The sequence below is a fragment of the Grus americana genome, chromosome 4, assembly GCF_028858705.1.
Source record: "Grus americana isolate bGruAme1 chromosome 4, bGruAme1.mat, whole genome shotgun sequence".
NCBI lineage: Eukaryota > Metazoa > Chordata > Aves > Gruiformes > Gruidae > Grus > Grus americana.
This window is the reverse complement of record NC_072855.1, coordinates 6480070-6498632: the sequence shown is the minus strand read 5'-3', so window position 1 is coordinate 6498632 and position 18563 is coordinate 6480070. Positions and strand designations below refer to the sequence as shown.

General features: G+C 47.8%; 1 protein-coding gene and 1 long non-coding RNA gene across 2 annotated transcripts; one reads left to right on the top strand and one right to left on the bottom strand.

Moving 5' to 3' along the window:
- Positions 1 to 4847: 4847 nt before the first annotated feature.
- On the top strand, positions 4848 to 7309 carry LOC129205943 (uncharacterized). The gene is made up of 2 exons (XR_008576924.1): positions 4848 to 4998; positions 6604 to 7309. It is a non-coding gene; the product is annotated as an uncharacterized LOC129205943 (long non-coding RNA).
- Positions 7310 to 10129: 2820 nt separating this feature from the next.
- Positions 10130 to 17087, bottom strand: CD8B (CD8 subunit beta). The gene is made up of 5 exons (XM_054824520.1): positions 16448 to 17087; positions 13381 to 13731; positions 11449 to 11544; positions 10800 to 10889; positions 10130 to 10684 (listed from the first exon to the last, which is right to left on the bottom strand). The coding sequence occupies exons 1-5, from the start codon at positions 16491 to 16493 to the stop codon at positions 10644 to 10646; spliced, it is 624 nt and encodes a 207-aa protein (XP_054680495.1). The 5' UTR covers positions 16494 to 17087; the 3' UTR covers positions 10130 to 10643.
- Between the last annotated feature and the right edge of the window lie 1476 nt (positions 17088 to 18563).

The following is an 18563-nucleotide window of genomic DNA, read 5'->3' as shown; positions in this document are numbered from 1 at the left end:
CTGTTAACATCTTTGACAGGGAACTTTAATTTCCATAGATGGTTACAGCAAGTCAAATGGAAATGTTCCCAAGTCTGATTATCCTGCTGACAGTACTGGCCGTATGGAAACCTCTGGCTTGCTTGAGTTCACTTCATCTGTTTTGTGGTCCTATTAGTTTGTTGGCTTGTACAACATGTTATTTCTTCCTGATTTTGCATTTTCTTGAAAAAAACCCCACCAAACCCCACAACCCTTGCTGTAGAATTAGACCTGTAAAACAGAACCCTAAGCCATGATACCTTGTTCAAAAGAGGCCGAGGGGAGGAGAGATGGCTGCATCAAAAAGCAGCAGCTGGTTTAATGGTCTCCTGTCATCAACAAAGCAAAGCGGATTTGGTGTTAAGGGTTTCACTTTTAACAGCCCGATTCCCACCATTGCTGTGAAGAGAAGTGTGTGATTACATTTTCTATACCTGTTCTCCTAGAGGTACTGCTCCCATCCTGTTTGTGAGCCTTGGACTCAGTAGCCATACGACAACTCATGTTTAAAACATGTCCTGCAAACTTTTATGCACATTAATTTACTTGCATTTATGGACTGTAAATATAGAATTGCAGAAGGATCTTTCAGAGACTGGGCAATACAGGGGCAGGTGAAACTTGGAGTAGGTGAACGTGAAGTGATACACACAAGGAAAACCAGTCCTGGATTTCCTATAAAATAAGGAGCCAAATATTGCCATTCAGAGGTGAAAATTTGGATTGAGACAGGTACTACCATGGAAACACCAATTCAGTGCCCAGCAGGAAAAGCAAATCAGATGTTAGCAGGTAGGAAAGAAATTGGGTGTAAAACAGAGAACACAGCTATGTCATCATATGGTCCAATGGTCCAATCACAGAACGGTTTGGGTTGGAAGGGACCTTAAAGCCCACCTAGTTCCAACCCCCCTGCCATGGGCAGGGACACCCTCCACTAGACCAGGTTGCCCAAAGCCCCATCCAGCCTGGCCTTGAACACTTCCAGGGATGGGGCATCCACAGCTTCTCTGGGCAACCCGTGCCAGTGCCTCACCACCCTCACAGGGAAGAATTTCTTTCCAATATCTCACCTAAATCTCCCCTCCTTCAGCTTAAGGCCATTACCCCTTGTCCTATCACTCCATGCCCTTGTAAACAGTCCCTCTCCAGATTTCCTGTAGGCCCCTTCGGGTACTGGAAGGCGGCAATTAGATCTCCCCAGACCCTTCTCTTCTCCAGGCTGAACAACCTCAACTCTCTCAGCCTGTCCTCATAGGAAAGGTGCTCCAGCCCTCTGATCATCCTCGTGGCCTCCTCTGGACTCGCTCCAACAGCTCCATGCCTGTCTTGTACTGGGGTCCCCGGAGCTGGATCCAGTACTCCAGGTGGGGTCTCATGAGAGTAGAGTAGAGGGAGAGAATCTCCTCCCTTGACCTGCTGATCATGCTGCTTTTGGTGCAGCCCAGGACACGGTTGGCTTTCTGGGCTGCAAGCACACACTGCCGGCTCATGTTGAGCTTCTTGTCCATCAACACCCCCAAGTCCTTCTCCTCGGGGCTGCTCTCAATCCATTCCCCACCCAGCCTGTAGTTGTGCTTGAGATTGCGTCAACCCATGTGCAGGACCTTGCACTTGGCCTTGTTGAACTTCATGCGGTTTGCACAGGCCCACCTCTCCAGCCTGTCAAGGTCCCTCTGGATGGCATCCTTCCCTCCAGCATGTCGACCCACCACACAGCTTGGTGTCATCAGCAAACTTGCTGAGGGTGCACTCAATCCCACTGTCCATGTCACCGACAAAGGTGTTAAACAGTGCTGGTCCCAGTACCGACCCCGGAGGAACGCCGCTCATCACTGGTCTCCACTTGGACATTGAGCCATTGACCACAACTCTTTGAATGCAACCATCCAGCCAATTCCTTATCCACTGAGTGGTCCATCCGTCAAATCCATTTCTTTCCAATTAAAAGACAAGGATGTCGTGCGGAACAGTGTCAAATGCTTTGCACAAGCCCAGACAGATGAAGTCAGTTGCCCTTCCCTTATCCACCAATGCTGTAACCCCATCATAGAAGGCCACCAAGTTTGTCAGGCACGATTTGCCCTTAGTAAAGCCATGTTGACTGTCACCAATCACCTCCTTATTTTCCATGTGCCGGAGCATAGTTTCCAGGAGGATCTGCTCCATGATCCTGCTGGGCAGAGAGGTGAGACTGACTGGCCTGTAGTTCCCTGGGTCTTCCTTTTTTTCCCTTTTTAAAAATGGGGGTTATGTTTCCCCTTTTCCAGTCGGTGGGAACTTCACTGGACTGCCAGGACTTCTCAAATATGATGGAGAGTGGCTTAGCAACTTCATCCACCAGTTCCCTCAGGACCCCTGGATGCCTGTCATCAGGTCCCATGGACTTGTGCACCTTCAGGTTCCTTAGGTGGTCTCAAACCTGATCCTCTCCTATAGTGAGCAGTTATTCATTCTCCCAGTCCTTGCCCTTGCCATGGTCAATGCATGGTCCAATGCATTGTATAAATCCTTGAATGCTCTGTGTTGGTCTCACACCCTCATCTCAAAGAGGGGACTCAAAAAAGAAGTAGGACCAGAAAAGGTTCATAGAAGGGCAATAAATGGAGGATCAGAGATCTGAGATGGGTTTGTGTAGGCAGGCTAGGACTCTTTAGTCTGAAAATACGATTTAAGTGGATATACACTAAAGATCTCTAGAATCATGAGTGGCTGGGAGGGAGTGGAGAGGGATTGATTATTCACTGCCTTTTCCAATACAGAAAGTAAGGGGTAGCAGATGAAGCTGATGTGGGTCAGGCTGAAAGCAAATGAAGCTCTCCTTCACCCATGGATGTCCCCGCCAAAAGACACTGAGGATGCAGAACCTGGGCAAATGCTTGGAAGAGAGGTCCATTGTGGGTTATTCGATAGCAACAGGCTCAGGAAATCTTTTTAGTTAAAAATAGCCTGAATATTAAGGGAAAGTGTCATATATGATTGTCTTGTCCTTATTATTCCTTAGCCATCTGCTTGTAGCCAGTGTTGGAGACAGAATAGTCATCTGGATGGACCTTTGCTCTGAACCAAACCAGTCATTTTTATATTATTATCTATAAGATCTCATTACAATATATCATTTTAAGGAAGCCATTTGCTACAAAACTCCACATCCGTTTCCTCTGAAACTGTTAATTTTCCAATTATCTCATTCTTTAATGCAGAACACTTAAATCTTCCTTAGCTGTTGGCCCTGCACAAGGACAGTTATCCCAAGAATGGATCCTGCGGTTCTCCATAGCTCTCCCAACATCTCTGTCCTCTGCACGGCAGACAGTGAGAGAAAAGGGCAGGGTCCAACTCTTTAATGTGGTTAGCATTGCATAGAGAAAGAAACTGTTTTCTGGGGGTGTATACTTTCAGCATACAGGAGATGCATAGACATGAACCGCCTATGGCTTTCCAACCTGTGTCTCCAGTTGTGTGATCTGGAAGATGATGAGTTGGAGATGGTTTGGGCTTCATGTGGCTCCTGTCCTTCAGGGCAGCAGCGTCTATGCCTGCAGGCCCTGTGTCCATGTCCCTGTCTGCTCATGGTGGGACAGGACTCTTTCCGTAGCCCTTTGGGACTCTCCCTTGCTCGCTTCTCAGCCGTGAGCAGCCCAGGGAAGGCAGAAGGGGCTGTATCACCAGCTTCTCCATGGCGTGCCCATCCATAAATGACACACTGAGGATGCTGTGGCCATCTTTGGTGCATCACACCCCTTCATCCCTCCAGCAGGGAGCACTGGAGCAATTCTGTGGTTACCTGGGACCTCAAGCATGACACCTTTGATGCTGGGAGAGGGCAGAGAAGGCAGGTGAGTTTTTCCTCTCTCTGCTTTACAGTCCAGGGCACCCTGGATGTCTCTTGGAAGAGGCAAAATGGCTGGGAAAGATGCTTGACCCTGGCCAACTAGCTCAGTTTGTGTCTCAGCTTTGGGGAGGTGAGGAGGGACCCAAGTTTGGGAACCAGGGGAATTTGCACGGCAGCAGCTGCCTTCCCCCAGCATGTCCCTGGGGATGGCAGCTTGGGCTCTGCGCAGTGCGATGTGACCCACGTTTCTAAATTATATCAAACTTATCCTGGCTATGGTAGCAATGGGTGAGTCAGGTTAAAACAAAACAACCTGAGGGAAGGCGTATGTTTTAGTAACGGCTGTTCCACTGCTGCTCTGACTTGTTTCCTCCTGCATCAAGATGACTTGAGACATAAATTTTAATAACAGCAGCGTCATTTGCAGCTCATTGCTCAGGGCAGGAATAATACAGTCCCAGCCCCCAGGAATATTTTGTCTCTTTTTTTTTTTTTAAGAGACTGATAGGAAATATCCCCATTTGAATATTGCATTCGGTGCTGATGTTAAGGTGTAAAGTTTTGAAGCCCTATAGCTAGGTGTCAGCACAGCCCAGCACCTCACCTTATGCCAGACAACGATTGCACCTTGAGCTTTGCTGGGGAACGGCAGCGGTTCTGCCTGTGACCCTGCCTGCAAGGCGGCTGCAGGGCCTCCAGCAATGCAGCATCTCCTCCCGTGGTGGTACCTGAAGAGATGTCAGATATGGTGGGACTCAGCTGTGGCTTCTGCCATGGGCCATGCTGCGGCGTGGAAGAGCAGCATGGACCCAGCTCCCTTGAGGATGCCCTGCCTGTCCCCGGAGGCAGCTGCCTGACAACTAGGTTTTGTGCTGCATTGCACCACGCTGCCTGCACGGACGGCCTGCAGCCCCAGCCTTCCGTGCTGGGAGGGAGCAACAGGAAATGTGGTGGGTGAGATCACACGAGCAGCTCTGGGGACAGAGATGTCTCCTAAGCCGCAACACTCCTCCCTGCTCAGCCTTGTGGGGAGGGAGGTTGCTTGCACCCCATATTTTGGTGCCCAACCTCCCATCTGGATGTTTTAGTCATAAGCAGAGAAGAGGAGCAGAAAAAACACTGTGGCTTGCACCTTGGGCTGGGTAAGGCTTGCTCCATCGTGCTCGCAGCGTGGAGGAAGGCGTGGTGCGGGACACGGGGCTGACGGCAGCAGGTGGGGTGCCGATGGTTGGCACCGGCTTGTGGGCTCATGGCTTTGCTTTGGAGGCATCCATCGCTCCGCACGGGGAAATCAGGCGGGTTTGGTGTTCCCCGTCAGAGCTCAGGCCTGTGAAGAACTCGGCGTTGCAAGACTTTCCCTGCAGACGCCCATGATGTCTGCAGGGTTGTGTTTTCTGCTGCATGACGCAGAGGCTCAATCCAGTTTGGGCAAGATGAAATCTAGCCCTTACTCATTGCCCAACCCAAAAAAAGTCAAGGACACAAGATCATGGGTGCCTGCATCAGCCTGGCTGCCCGAGGGCTCCCGACCCCTCCGCGGAGCTTTTTGGAGAGGGTTTTGCCGTTCGAGCAGGTTTCCCTCTCGTACAGACTGCCAGCCGCTTTCCGTGAGCGACTCGTGTCAGAGGTTTTGGGGTTTGGATGTTAAATGCATGAGATCCCCCTTGCAATGGCACATAGATATTTTGTACCTGGCAGAGAAAAAAATTCTGCGCTGATGCCGTCATTGGGATTTTTTGGAGGGTTTCACATCTGGCTTTAATTTATTAACTAGATCAGAAAGTGCAAATAGTAATAATGATATTCCCCTAATTAAAAGCGTGATGCAGTCCCCCTTCATACACTGGGATACCTTAAAGGCTAACCGAGAAATCTAACTTTAGCAGAAAAACCAAATGGCTGTGGGAGGAATATTAAACCTCCTGTCCTGTTGCAAATATATAAAGCATGGGGAGAGTTCTGTTTCATGTGGAAAAAAAAAAAAATCACTGGGGTATTAACTCAAAGAGAAGTAATCTTTCCCATAGCAAGGTGGTAGAGAAGCAAAACACATACTTCATACAATTTTTTTTTAACTCAGTCTGATATGTGGTCCAGTTAACTGAATGCTTAAATAACAAATATTTGTATATAATTCTACAGATGCTGCAGATCTCACCCTGAGTGTATACAATACAGATATACTGATATACACAAATATTTGTTATTTCAGCAAATAATATTTAATTTAAGAACTAGAAAGAATATTAAATAAAAATTTTAATAATAATATTAAAGAAAACCTTTCTGGGTTTAATATATTATCATTTCTGCTTTATTGAATGAAAGGCAATGAAGTCTGGGGAAATACAGGCAAGAAGTACTTATGCTGCCTGAAGGTAGTTTTTTGTTCCCCAGTGTTTTGTTTTCTATAGGTATCTGTCAATCTATATACTGTCAATTTATATATAATAACACATATATAGTTATATAAAAATATACTAAAAATATCTATAATATGTTTATATAATATATATTTAAATGTAATATGTATTATATAAGTTACAACTAGACTGAATATATTATTTATATTTATATTTAACTGTAATATATAATATATAAGTTGTAACTATATACAATAATATATAATTATAAAATTGTCAATATAAATAACTGTCATGGGGACGTGCATGTGTAGGGCTGTGTTTGTGCACTAATGGGATTCAGGAGAAGCAAATAAAAATTGGGATTTTTTTTTTTTTTTTCAGCTTCTGGGATGTATCTGGTTTTATACGGTGGCAGAAAAAGCCATTTAGAAATTCCCATTTAAGAAGCCTGGTCCAAATGCCTACAAATCCTGCTGTGAATCCATTTTTCCTGCCAGGAGGAGATGTTTAATAAGCAGCTACTGCGCAGAGAAGCCGTTCTGGCCAAGGATAACTCGGCCAAGGATAAATGTGTTTATGACTCTGCAAAGTTCTTTTTTTTTTTTTTTTTTTAATATATATTTAGGAGTTTGAAAATCAGATATAACTTCTGATCTCGTGTCACTAGCTTGTTTTCAGTTGAATGTTTTTGACTGCGCCCGATTTATATTTACTTGTTTGTATTATAAAAACCCAGGTCTTTCACATAAAAATGACTGGGCAGGATAAAAGAATAAAGAAAAATTGGGCATTGCCAATATTAGGTCAGCAACTGAGATTTTTCTGGAAAGACAAATTTTTTTTAATCCATTTACAGAAATTTTACAAAACCATGAAGACTGTTTACTGCAATGCCTGAAATACCTGCATTTCTGCTCTGCTCTCTGTCCCTTGAATATTTTAATGCTTTCAAGATATGCAGGCACTGTTTATTGAAAGAATAACTGTAGTCGTCTTGTATAAAATAGAATTTAGAATACATAGAATAGAAATATAGAAAAAAAAAATAATGGATGATTGCAACATGTAATTTTTGATGTCTCTTACAGTTCCCTGCCTGATGATTTATGGGGTTGGCTCAAGATAAGTTACACTTTGTACTTAAACCCATAGATATGCAAACCCCCCCTTGTCCTATCCAAAGGCCTTTTGTCTCTGTTCAATTTTTTGCGGCATCTCCTTTTGTCATTTTAGGTGACATCATTTATTACCCGCTCATGTGAGGATTTGGGGTTACATATAAAATCCCATTCTTTTCTCTTCTAGCTGTGGATGTTCCTTGCTGCGGGGAGGAGGGTGACAGTGGGAGATGGGAGAAGTCTGGTCCATCCTCGGAAGGAAACGAGGAATAAATTAGGGACGTTCATTTGTTAGGATACGGCGGCAGGGGTGACATTGCGATGGGTGATGCTGTTACCTGTATCTCTCCCTCCACGGATCCAGGCACTGTGCTATTAGCAGAGATGCACAGAAAGATTTTTCTCATGAGTTTTCATGATGGAAGCATCCCTTTTCCCCCCCGTGTGCTGCAGCACGGCGTCCCTGACCCTTGGCTGGTGTTGTCATCGTGCTCGCAGCACAGTGACGAGGAAGGAAAGAAAACCAAACAAGTTGCAGGTATCAGGGGACCGGGCTCATTTTCTCAGACATAAAAGCATCTTTTTATTAGTGCTTCTCTTTCTTTCTTATATTTGGTCTGGGAAAAATGTCTATGAAATGAGAGGTGATATTTTTCCACCGGCTCTCACAGTTGTAAAATCTGCTGCTAAAAATCTCTCCGGGGTTTACTGTCTTAAAACACCCTATTGATGATGATGGGGATTACTACTCTTTTTTCATTATTTCCATTGCTAAACCACTCAAACCCGTGTTTCAACAGGACATGTAGCATCCTTGACTGTTGCTGTACCCTCCTGTTTTCATTGCACACAGATGATGATGAAGTTGGGTTTTTTTGGTTTGTCTTTTGTCTTTTGTGTTTGTTTGGGGGTTTTGGGGTTTTTGTTTTGTTTTGTTTTGTTTCCAATTTACAAAGGAACAATGAAGTCAAATTGGGGAATTCAGAATTTGCTCAAATTCTTTGCTGCGTGTTGCAGTTATTCATCAGTGGTCAGAGAGCCAAGGGGTAAATCCCCATCCTTTGAATTGGTATTACTGAAGCTGGGATAATCCGCTGGCTGAAGTCTATCAAGGCAAGATGCGGCCATCCCAGGTGGTTTCAGCGAGGGCCGGACACTGTGAGCATGGCCTGAGTGTGGAGATGGATGGAGGAGGAGAGGACCAGGCAGGGTTATCCATGAGGCTGCTCACCTTCCTGTAGGAAAGGAGGATTGGGCTGTCGCAGCCTGACTTTTGCTGCCCAGACCCATCCCTGGCTGCTTGGCCATGGGAAACCATCTCCTGTGCTGGCCGAGAGGTGAAGCAGGTATGGACAGTACGATCAGGATGCCTCAAGTGTGGGAAACAGAGCTGGGATTTCAAAAGCAGCTGCATCAAAGGGAAAACCTCTGTTTTTTGAAATAATAAAGCTTTGCCAATGGGAAGTTTCGAAGAGGTTTCCTTATACCTGTCCTGTTAAAATACTTATCTTAAAAATCATCTGCTCTGGGTGAAGCTCTGCGTACCGAGTGCTTGTAGGGTAGATAAACGGTGGGTTTAATTCATTTGAGCTTTCACAGAGGCTAAAACATGCTGCTGGTATGATGTGTTGGAAACAGACGCTCGGGGACCCCTCCCTGCAGCATCCCTGGTGGGATGGGGTCTGGGGTCACTGTCCCCTGCGGCCATCAGCTGGGTGGCCTGAGACCCTGGGTTAGCATCGCAGCCTGAGAAAGCTGGCTCAGCATGGGCCACTGCATCATTTACGGGAAATATCCATCGCAAGGAGCACCCATGGCCAGGTGTGAGGCCAAGTCCTCCGGAAAAATGTATATTAAAGTGGAGAGTGGCAGCTTCCTGTGGCTGGGAGGGGAGGCAGGGTAAGGCCAGAGGGTCACCTCTACGCCAGTGCCATGCTTTCCACCCACACGTGCTCCTCCCATGCCCGCGTTTGCCCCAGCCCTGGGGGACTCTGGAGCCACATCAACCCTTGGTTTGTGGGCAGCTGTAAGGACACAGGCAATGTGCAGGACAGGAGATCCCTGCTGCTTCCCCAGCAGTAAAAATAGCTGCTGGCCTTCCCACCCACGCTGGGGACAGGAGGAGTCTGGACCACCTTCCCCTTGATACAGCCTTGCGCTGGTGCCTGTAGTTCAGCAGAGACGCAGGGCTGGGGATGTACCCAAGAGCGAGCGCCCACTGCCTGCACTCAGCAAGATGCCAAATGTCCAGCCCCACGTCAGCCTTGCAGCTCCAGGCAGGGGCTGAGCCTTGTTAACATCCCTGGGGAGACCTCCCCTGCTTCTGGCATCACTCAGGGCTCAGCGTGCTCGGGGTTCAGCACACGCAAGCGTCACTTGGGGCTCGGCCCACACGGGTGTTGCTCAGGGCTCAGCACGCTTGGGGCTCAGACACTCTGGCAGTGCTCAGGTCTCGGCACACATAGGCATCACTCGGGGCAATTCCCGCCGGCCGCGCCGCACCGCTGGGCCTGGCTGCCTCCCTTTGCTCTCAGAGGCAGCGTCGGCCTTCAGGCTGTGCCAGGTGTTCGGCCTTGGGTACATGGCGTTGTCTGGCTTTTCACTCCCACTCTTGGCTGTTTGTGATCTCCTGCAGGAGAAGGTGCCCTCCCAGACCTGCCTCCCCCCCACCGGAGCTGTTCTGCTTTCACTCTTGCTCGGGCAGAGGCCATGGCTCCTTGCCCGCCACACAGCCATGTCCCGCACTGAGCACAGCCACGAGACATCAGCCTGAAGAGCAACACAGTTGAGTGATATATTTGCTATTTCTAATGAATGTGCCTGTACGGGGCCTTTACAAGCCGTGCAGTGACCTGCCCCTGCTGTCTGCTGGTTGCTCTCAGAGTGTTAGCAAAGTCTTATCAACCAGTGTTAGCAGGAGCGAACGAAATCTTCGTGATGTCCCATGGGCAAACAGAGAGGAGACCCAAGAAGCTCTCAGAGCATCTTTCCAGCCCATCTGGATCCCCTCAGTACATCAGCCCTGGTGCAGAGCCAGTCACGGCGTTCACCCCGCTCAGTGCCCTTTCAGAAATGCTCAGCGTGCTGCAGGATCCGGCCTGGTCCAGTTACCAGCTGTTGTGTCAAGGAAAAATGTTAAAGTCGTGGTCTGTCGCAGGGAAGAAATATCTGTCTTGCAGTGCAAGGCCATGTCTGCCCCCTATAACATCCTTCTTCGGTCACATCCAGGCAGAGCTCAGCACCGTGCAGGGGAGAGCCTGTAGCTTCTCCCTGCCAGCCTGAGGCGAGGAGAGCCGGTGGGATTTACTGCCGGTGGATACGAAGCCACAGCCTCCGCCGTAGACCTGGGGAGAGACAGTGTCCGTCAGCCCTGGGACCTCCTCCTCACTCCCCATCCCTCTCCCGGGCTGTGCCAGGGCCTGACACCCCTCATCGTCCTCGGGGTGGTGGGATGCTTACGGTGGAGGCGGTAGGTGGTGGGGACCAGGCTCAGCAGGAGGACCAGGATGCTGGCGGCCAGGGGGACCCAGACCAGGGGGCTGCAGGCACCTGGAGAACAGGAGGGAACATGGTGTGGACATCCCCGCCCCCAGCTCAGCACCCGGCACCATTCTGCCCCAGCAGCTTTGGGGGATGAAGGGTGGGGTGGGGAGGGGAGAAAAGCAAGGCAGGTCCTCAGGAGGAGTGGAGGACATGACCATCACCCTGGGGTATCCCTTGGAGGATGCATTACACCCCAAGAGCATTGCAGGGAACTTAGCTATGAGTCACGACAATCTTTTTCCTGGTGTCCTCTCTGGCATGGGAATTCACCATGCCTGCAGGACTGGTGCTGCACCCGCAGGGGCTGCACACCCAAGGGACACCACAGCTTAGGCAGAGCTAAATGGAAATACAGCCTTGACCCCTAAACCTTTCTATATCCCAGAGGACCACTCCTAAAGGCAGAGGTCAGCTCCATCCAGAGCAGTGGGTCTAGGTGGACCCAGATGCCCATCCCTGCAGGGTCACATTGAAGTTGCCCCCACCCCAGGACAAACTCCAGCTGAACCTTGGAGACCCTCAGGAGCTCAGCAACACCCTTTTGCAAGCCAACCCGGTGCTGTACCTTTCCTGACGGCAGCTTTGCTTTTGGTTACGCACCGCACAGGCTTTTGAGAGAGTGGTGCCTGAGTGGTCTTCGGAGGCAGAGGCAAAACATCAACTGGTGGATAAGGAGGAGAAGAGGATGGTCAGTATGGCACTGAGTACAGTGGAGATCTCAAGTAGCAGGCGAGAAGGGCTGAAAATGTTAGCTTTTAAAACTAACCCCATCTGGGGACCCCCGCAAAGAGCTGGTCTATCTGGAGGGACCAGGAGCTTGACCTAAACTTCTTGGCGGCTACAGAAGTTACCAAAAGCTTGAAAAAATGCTAATAAAACAGTGTACAAGGAAACAAGGGCAGAAGGTTAAGGAAGGGAAAAAGGAAACTTTCCTGAGCTACATTTACTGCCAGGCACCATCTCATCGGTGTTGCACAAAATCACGAGTAGCAGGAGATTTCAGTAGTACCAGGAGGTTTTAAGGGATCCCTGCATATTTTCTTTTCTGTATTCAGGTTGCTGTAATCTTTGCTCAAAATCAGATTTTTATTTTTATTTTCTGATAAAATGAGGGCAGGATTTATTAGGGTGTATCTGAGTTATAATGGAGCACATTTATCTCTGTAAAGTTGGTCAGGAAAATATCCCAGTAATGTCATTAAATAGCTGTACGTCTGACTGCTCAAACTCCACTTCTTCAAAATTTTGAGTGATTCAAAACTATCTTTTTCTGCTTCTATCCAGGACTGAAATTCCTATGGAAACTACCGTTCTTTTACATGGAAAAGTGAGACATCAGGTTTCTGGGATTTATCTGGACAACTTCTCCCTTACATTATAATGGGCTTAAAGAAAAGGAACTGAAAGACAATTTGTTTTATCATGTGTACTAAAGGAAAAAAAAAAAATATCCAGCAAGGCCTGAGTCCTCCCCGAGCACCTGCTGATGTTTAGTTTTAAATTGGAGTGTCCTTGATCATGTTGAATTTCATCCCTGTTTTTCATGCTTTGCTTTGAACATAGATATGTGCCTAGTTGACAAAAAACCCCAGTTCTCCTTTATCTTAAACCAGCTTTTCTTCAAATCAGCAAGAATCCAAAAGGGATTTCTCAGCCAGCTCAAGGTGCAGGGCATATTTGCAAAAAAAACCCAGAAAGATTCGGACAGTGGGGATGATTTAGAGCCAGCAGCCGTAGCTACATCTTGGTTAAATAAGTTATTTGTCTCCCTAAAAGCCTGCAAAGAAAGGGCTGAATCCTACTTCAAACACATTCGTTTTTCTACACCACCTCCTGCTCGGTGGTCAAGGGGAAAATGGGCTGAAAAGAGCTGTTTTATGATCCAGGGTCTGTAAAGCGTCATTCCCCCAATGCCACCTGCAGATTTCTGGTTGGAGGTCCCCAGTGATGGTGGGTTGAGAGCTTTGAGGAATAAATCCCAATTCAATCCTTTATGTGAAGGATGGGCTTGAAACCCGCAGTCAGACCCACCCCAGCGATGCGAGGGATGATGTCCTCTGGCCTTGAAGCTGCTGCTCTTTTCACTTGGAGGAAGGGTAAGGAAGAACTGGGGTGCAAGAGGACCTGGGAGCAGAGCAGGGTGCATATCCAGTCTCTCATCCAAAGCACCACAGAGGACAAGAAAAATATAGGGCATTCCGATATGGAGGCTGAGCACATTCCCGTGGAAATCCTAAAACACTAGGACCAACACAGCGCTCAAGGCATGACCACAGCAAAGCAATTGTTGGTGGCAAAAGGACTGTCACATGCAGCTGACCTAAAATATAGCTATTTTCTGTATTTTCTGACTTATCTGGTGTCATAGGTCTCTTCACAAAAACCCCAGAGCATTTCAAAATCGGGAAAGGTCTACCAACATGCATCGCCCCTTACCTAGGGGACCTCATCACAGTCTGCTGGTGATACATTTTGGAGCCCCGGGGGTGATGCTTACCCACACCGAGCCGTGTCCCACTGCCCAGGAGGAGCTGGGAGGACTGGGAGATGGAGCAGTAATAGGTGCCGTTGTCCGAGGCATGGAGGTGGCTGATGTGCAGGCTGTAGGACGTGCGGGAACTCGCACTCTGGACACTAAACTTGTCCTGGCTGATGTTTGTGCCATACGTGGCTTTGCCCAACAGGTTGAAAAATACCAAGAACTCAAAATTCTGCCTTTCCTGACTCCAGCGGTACCAGTACACCCCAACGTGCTCCTTCTTCAGCTCACAGATGATTTCTGTTTTATTGTTAGTTTGGGCTAAAATATGCCCTGGAATCTGGGATAAAAGTAGATTTGTACAGAAACCTAAGTAAAAAGACAGAAATACATAGTTATTATTTTCTTTTCATTATTTTTCTTCCATGTTAAGTACAAATTTTCTTTGTGGGCTTAATAAGATCAAACAGTCACAGACCAGGGGATCACACAGGCAAGAAACAGGAGCATCTTTCTCAGGAACCTCAGCCCGTATTCCCTCAGAGGCCCTTTTGGGTTCCCCAGCTATTTTTTGATCAAGCCTAGTTATACAGGTAGATTTTTGTCCTGTAAGCACTCATCTAGGGAGGAGGATCAGTGGCAGGGAGAGGGATGGAGGGATGATTTTGAGGGCGTCCTGGGATCCGTATGTGCAGGGAAGGGCACCCCCACCTGCTCCTGTGGGTGCTGCTCTCCTGCCTCCTTTTCTCTCTCATTTTTTGGGGAGGGTTCACCTCTCTTTCAGCAGATTTTTTTGAGCCTCTTAATTTATCTGCCAGATTTTTGTTCTAACAAAAGCAACACCAATAAACTTCAGATTGCATCTCAGATGCAGAAAAGACGAAAAAATGTGCAAAACATCTCAAAATGAGCCAATTTGATATTAGTTTTCAGACGATATTATTTTTGTTTGAATTTTGAGACCTAGGGAATGAGAGGGAGTGAGGGGTAGCGGTGGGGTTGAAAGCTTCGGTTTGACATCGCATGTCTGTGTTTGGGCTTTGCAGCTTTTGTGGGAATTATCCGAGTTGTGTTTGGCCTGGGCAGATGTGAGCAGTGTCTGTGTGTGAGCGAGGATGTGTCCTTGTGAAAAGGATAAGAGGTGACTTGTGATCCTTTCTGTTCAGCAAACAGTCCTACAAAGCTGCAGATACTCCAAACCCAAGTGAAAAACAGCCCTCTGAAGATAAGAATGCTCTCGCTTCCCCCGTCTTTCCTAGACGAGTTCTACAGCCATGCAAAAAGCTCAACAAAACATGTTTTTTCACTTTTTTTTTTTACTTTAAATTGTCCCTTTTCCTTCAAAATCCCAAAGCTACTTACAGTAGTTGCAAACAGCTTCGTGCAGCCCTGCAAACCCAGTGATGTGGGAATGGGTTTGCATGACCACAAGAATACCTGAAGTCATCCCCTTGGCCCATGTCCCTCATGTCCCTGATGGGGACAAGCAGAGGAGAGGGCTCTGCTGATTGATACAGGTCCATAGCCCTCCTCTGGCCCCGCACCGATGACCCCATCGCTGCCGGGGTGCTGCAGAGATGAGCGAGCTTCAGCCCTGATGTTGCAATGCCAAAATTCAGGCTGCACAGCAGCCGCAGCATTTCACTGCCTGCTCTGGTGCTGTGACAATATAAATGTTTCCTTATTACTAAATGTAATTACTAAAATACATCGTTTTCAGGGTTTGGAGTGCAATCCTCCCAAACTTTGCTCTCGCAAACACCCGTGTGGGTTTTTAGGGGATGAAATGTGTGTGGCCATGGGGCATGGTGGCTTCAGAGTCCCCTTGGCTGCCCTGAGATCTTGCTCTGCTGACCATGGGGAATCTAACCTCCCCGTGAAAACCTTTTACTTGAGCTGTTGGAGAGATATTAGATGAATCAGAAGGGATGAGAAGGGATCCTGGAAAATGCTCAGCTCTGCTCTGAGCCAGATATCAAGCTCCAGCGGGGTGAGCTGGGAGAGAGCCAGAGCAGAAAAGCTCATCCTTTGCTGCACCTTCATCCCCCAAAACCTCCTTGTTCCCTTTCCTGGTGTATATTCTCACAGGGGACTACGGGGAATTGGGGTGGGACAGGTTTGTTTCCATGTGCTCAGCCAGACAAGCCTGCAGCACCTCAAAACCGGTCCCTGTTCCCTTTGCACATGCGGACCTCACTGTATAGTTCTATAGGATATTATTACCTGTATATAGGCATTGATAAAGAGCCTCAGGCTGTTTGCTGCCAGATCGTCAGGTGTTACACCGTGGCTGGATCACCATCACACACCATGAACAAAACACCCAGCAGTCCTGACAGCCTCTAGCGAGGATGCTGGGCGGCTGTGGACCCCGACTGGGCAACATCTAGGAGGCCCACTTGGGCCGCCACCCTAATATATGCATTTAATGGGTGTTTCAAGCTCTCAACAATTTTCACCCAAGAACTGATGGCACAATTTGTCCTGTAAAGCGTAATTCTATCACCTTGCTGCGACATTGACTGTATATATTTGGTCTAGACTTCCTGCAACTGCAATAAGCAGAAGGCAGCTCGGTTTTATAACACAGCGAGTCCAGCTGTGGCCCTTGGGAAACATTCAGTCCTTGGAGAGATTTAGAAGAAAATTTGATAGGATGTTTATCGTCTTTGCATTACACAGGCAGCAGAGATAGGTGCTACTTTAACTTCTCCATCAGCAGCTTCCCACAGTCTGTCTGCACTAAGGTGCAGTAAAAACAAGCTCTGAGGTGTCTATATCATTATATATTGCACTATATATAGAATAGAATAGAATATGACTATTTCACTTGGAAGGGACCTACAACGATCAGCTAGTCCAACTGCCTGACCGCTTCAGGGCTGACTAAAAGTTAAAGCATGTTGTTAAGGGCATTGTCCAAAATTATGCAGTGATAGATAATAATATCTATACGATGCCTGTATATGTAACCTTCCATCATCCAGACGCTGTGCAATGCATGCCACGTACCGGAGCAGGTTGGAGGAAAGGTTCCAACATGAGTTTAGCTGCCCTCAACCCTTAAGAGCTGTGTCCCTCTTACCTGGGATCTGGAGGCAGATGCAGAGATGGAGCCACAGCCGGGCCATGGCGGTGGAGTCACCGACGGAGGCGTTTTGTGCCAGCTCCCCCTTTCCACGCACGGCCACCTCTTGGTGGTAGGGCTGGCTTCACCCCGGTAGGTTCCTCCCCGTGTTGGTGCAGATGTCTCGCCGATGGCTGCCAAAGAGCATCTGCTGTGGCAGCACCTGGAGCCTCAGCCCGGCAGCTTCTTCTGCACCGAGCCGCTAAACCAGGTGTGCATCAGGGCAGCGGCCCCGCACGCCTCTCCAGCACTGCATGGGATCCCCCGAAATCTCCTTTAGGAAGAAAAAAAAATGAAAACTTACTGATTTTTAATTATGATTTCTTCATATTTCATCACCTAGCTTTTCCTCCTTCTTTTAATCTAGCTCCATGCAATTGAAAAATGACAAATGTAGGAGCTTGGCATTAAAAATAAAAACAGGAGAGGATGAATTTTCACTAGTTTCTCCTCTGATGAAATCAAAATGCGTTCAAAATAAGAAGAAGATGCAATTTGAGCTGTAGGGTTGTTTTCTTCAGCAGAGTCTTTAGCGGGAGGTGTTTTTCTCCGGGCCTGGAAAATGATGAACACCAAAGTAGCTCGCCATAAAGCAGAGGTGTGAGGCATCACAGAAAACTTTGAAGCCAAGAGCAAGAAACCTCAAACAAATTTAGTGGCTGAAAAACCACAAAAATAAGGAAATTCTGCTGGGGCTCCCCACCTTACTGCATTGGTAGCTGTGAAACCAGCATATTTCATACGCAGAAATATTTAAATGATAGATAAAATATCAGAGTGGCTTTGAAGTGTCTTCAGGAAGGAGAGATTTGAAGCACTTGGGGTTTAGGATCTGGAAAGTGAAATACGTGATGTGAAATTACAGGGGTGAACTGGTTTCAGCAGCCTTCAATATTTCCATGTTTGGGGGGATAAAAAAAATTAATTTTATTTATTCACTGCCCCCTTGGCTGCCAAGCAGGGTTTGGGTTTTTTTATGCCCTACTTGTGCAGATACTCATGGTCCTGACAAAGCCTCAGCATCTCCCTGGGGCTGGCTCCCTGGTGAGGGGGGATTTCCCGGGGAGGGTCTCATGTGGGGGCACCGAGAAATCTCCCCCGGGGTTTGTGTTGGTGGACAAATAGGAAAAACGATATTGCATTTCGTGCAGTGCAATATTTTTGTCCATTTTGCACCAGATTTTTCCATGCTGCTATAACACATCCCCTCCCCGTTTCTGTTTAAAATAATTTCCTGCCCAAAGCGGGTTGCTAACCACCAAAAGCCTTGCCACGAAGGGCTCGGCTGCTAAAATTTAGGGTGGGCTGAATCGCTCCTTAACTCTTTCCTGGAGGAGAAAGTAATTTCAGTGCTTTCAAATGCATTTCGGTGCTTTTAAGGGCTCATTTTCAGAGCTGAGCTGCCCCCCCCCCTCCCCCCCCCCCGCCCCCCCCGTGCAGCAACCCTTCCTTGTCCCCTCCTTCTCCCTGCTTGCCTTTCCCCTCACTCCCAAATTGGGACCTCTCCAGAACTGGGTGTAGGAACCTCTTTTTTTTTTTTTGGGGGGGGGTGGGGTGGGTTGCTTAATATGAAAAATGCCACTGCAAGTGAATTTTCCCTTTATCCCTACGGTGAAGTTGTTGGAGAGCTGAGCCCGACGTCCCTGGCTGCTGCAATGGCTGCATCCCCCTTTCTCACTGCTGCTGTCACCTGGAGCATCTTCTGGCCTCCTGGCCAAGACCAAAGTGCTCCCAGAGGTGGCTTTTGTCACCGTTATGACCTTGGACACAGGACATGTTACACTGGGCTGCTGCAAGGCCAGCGACACTGGGTTGTCTAAGCAGATATATTGGGTTTTCTAAGGAGGTATTTTGGCTTGGGAGGATTCCCCAGGCCATTGTAGCAGCTTTAGACATGCTTCCCTGCAGCGCTTTTACCTATAGGGTGTCTCTTATGGAAATAAAAAGGAATATTTGCAATGCAAAAGCATATTGTGTGTGCTGGAACAGGGATTCCTTTTTAATTATTTTGAAGCTGCTGTTTACACGCAGTTGAGTTATTTACTGGCGGCCAAGCTGTTCTCAGGACTGGGTG

Coding starts and splice junctions, on each gene's coding strand:
- CD8B (XM_054824520.1), bottom strand. CDS start 16,493: ATGGCCCGGCTGTGGCTCCATCTCTGCATCTGCCTCCAGATCCCAG. Junction 10,890..11,448: donor CAAAGCTGCCGTCAGGAAAG/GTACAGCACCGG, acceptor CCTGTTCTCCAG/GTGCCTGCAGCCCCCTGGTC. Junction 10,685..10,799: donor CACCACCTACCGCCTCCACC/GTAAGCATCCCA, acceptor GTCTCTCCCCAG/GTCTACGGCGGAGGCTGTGG.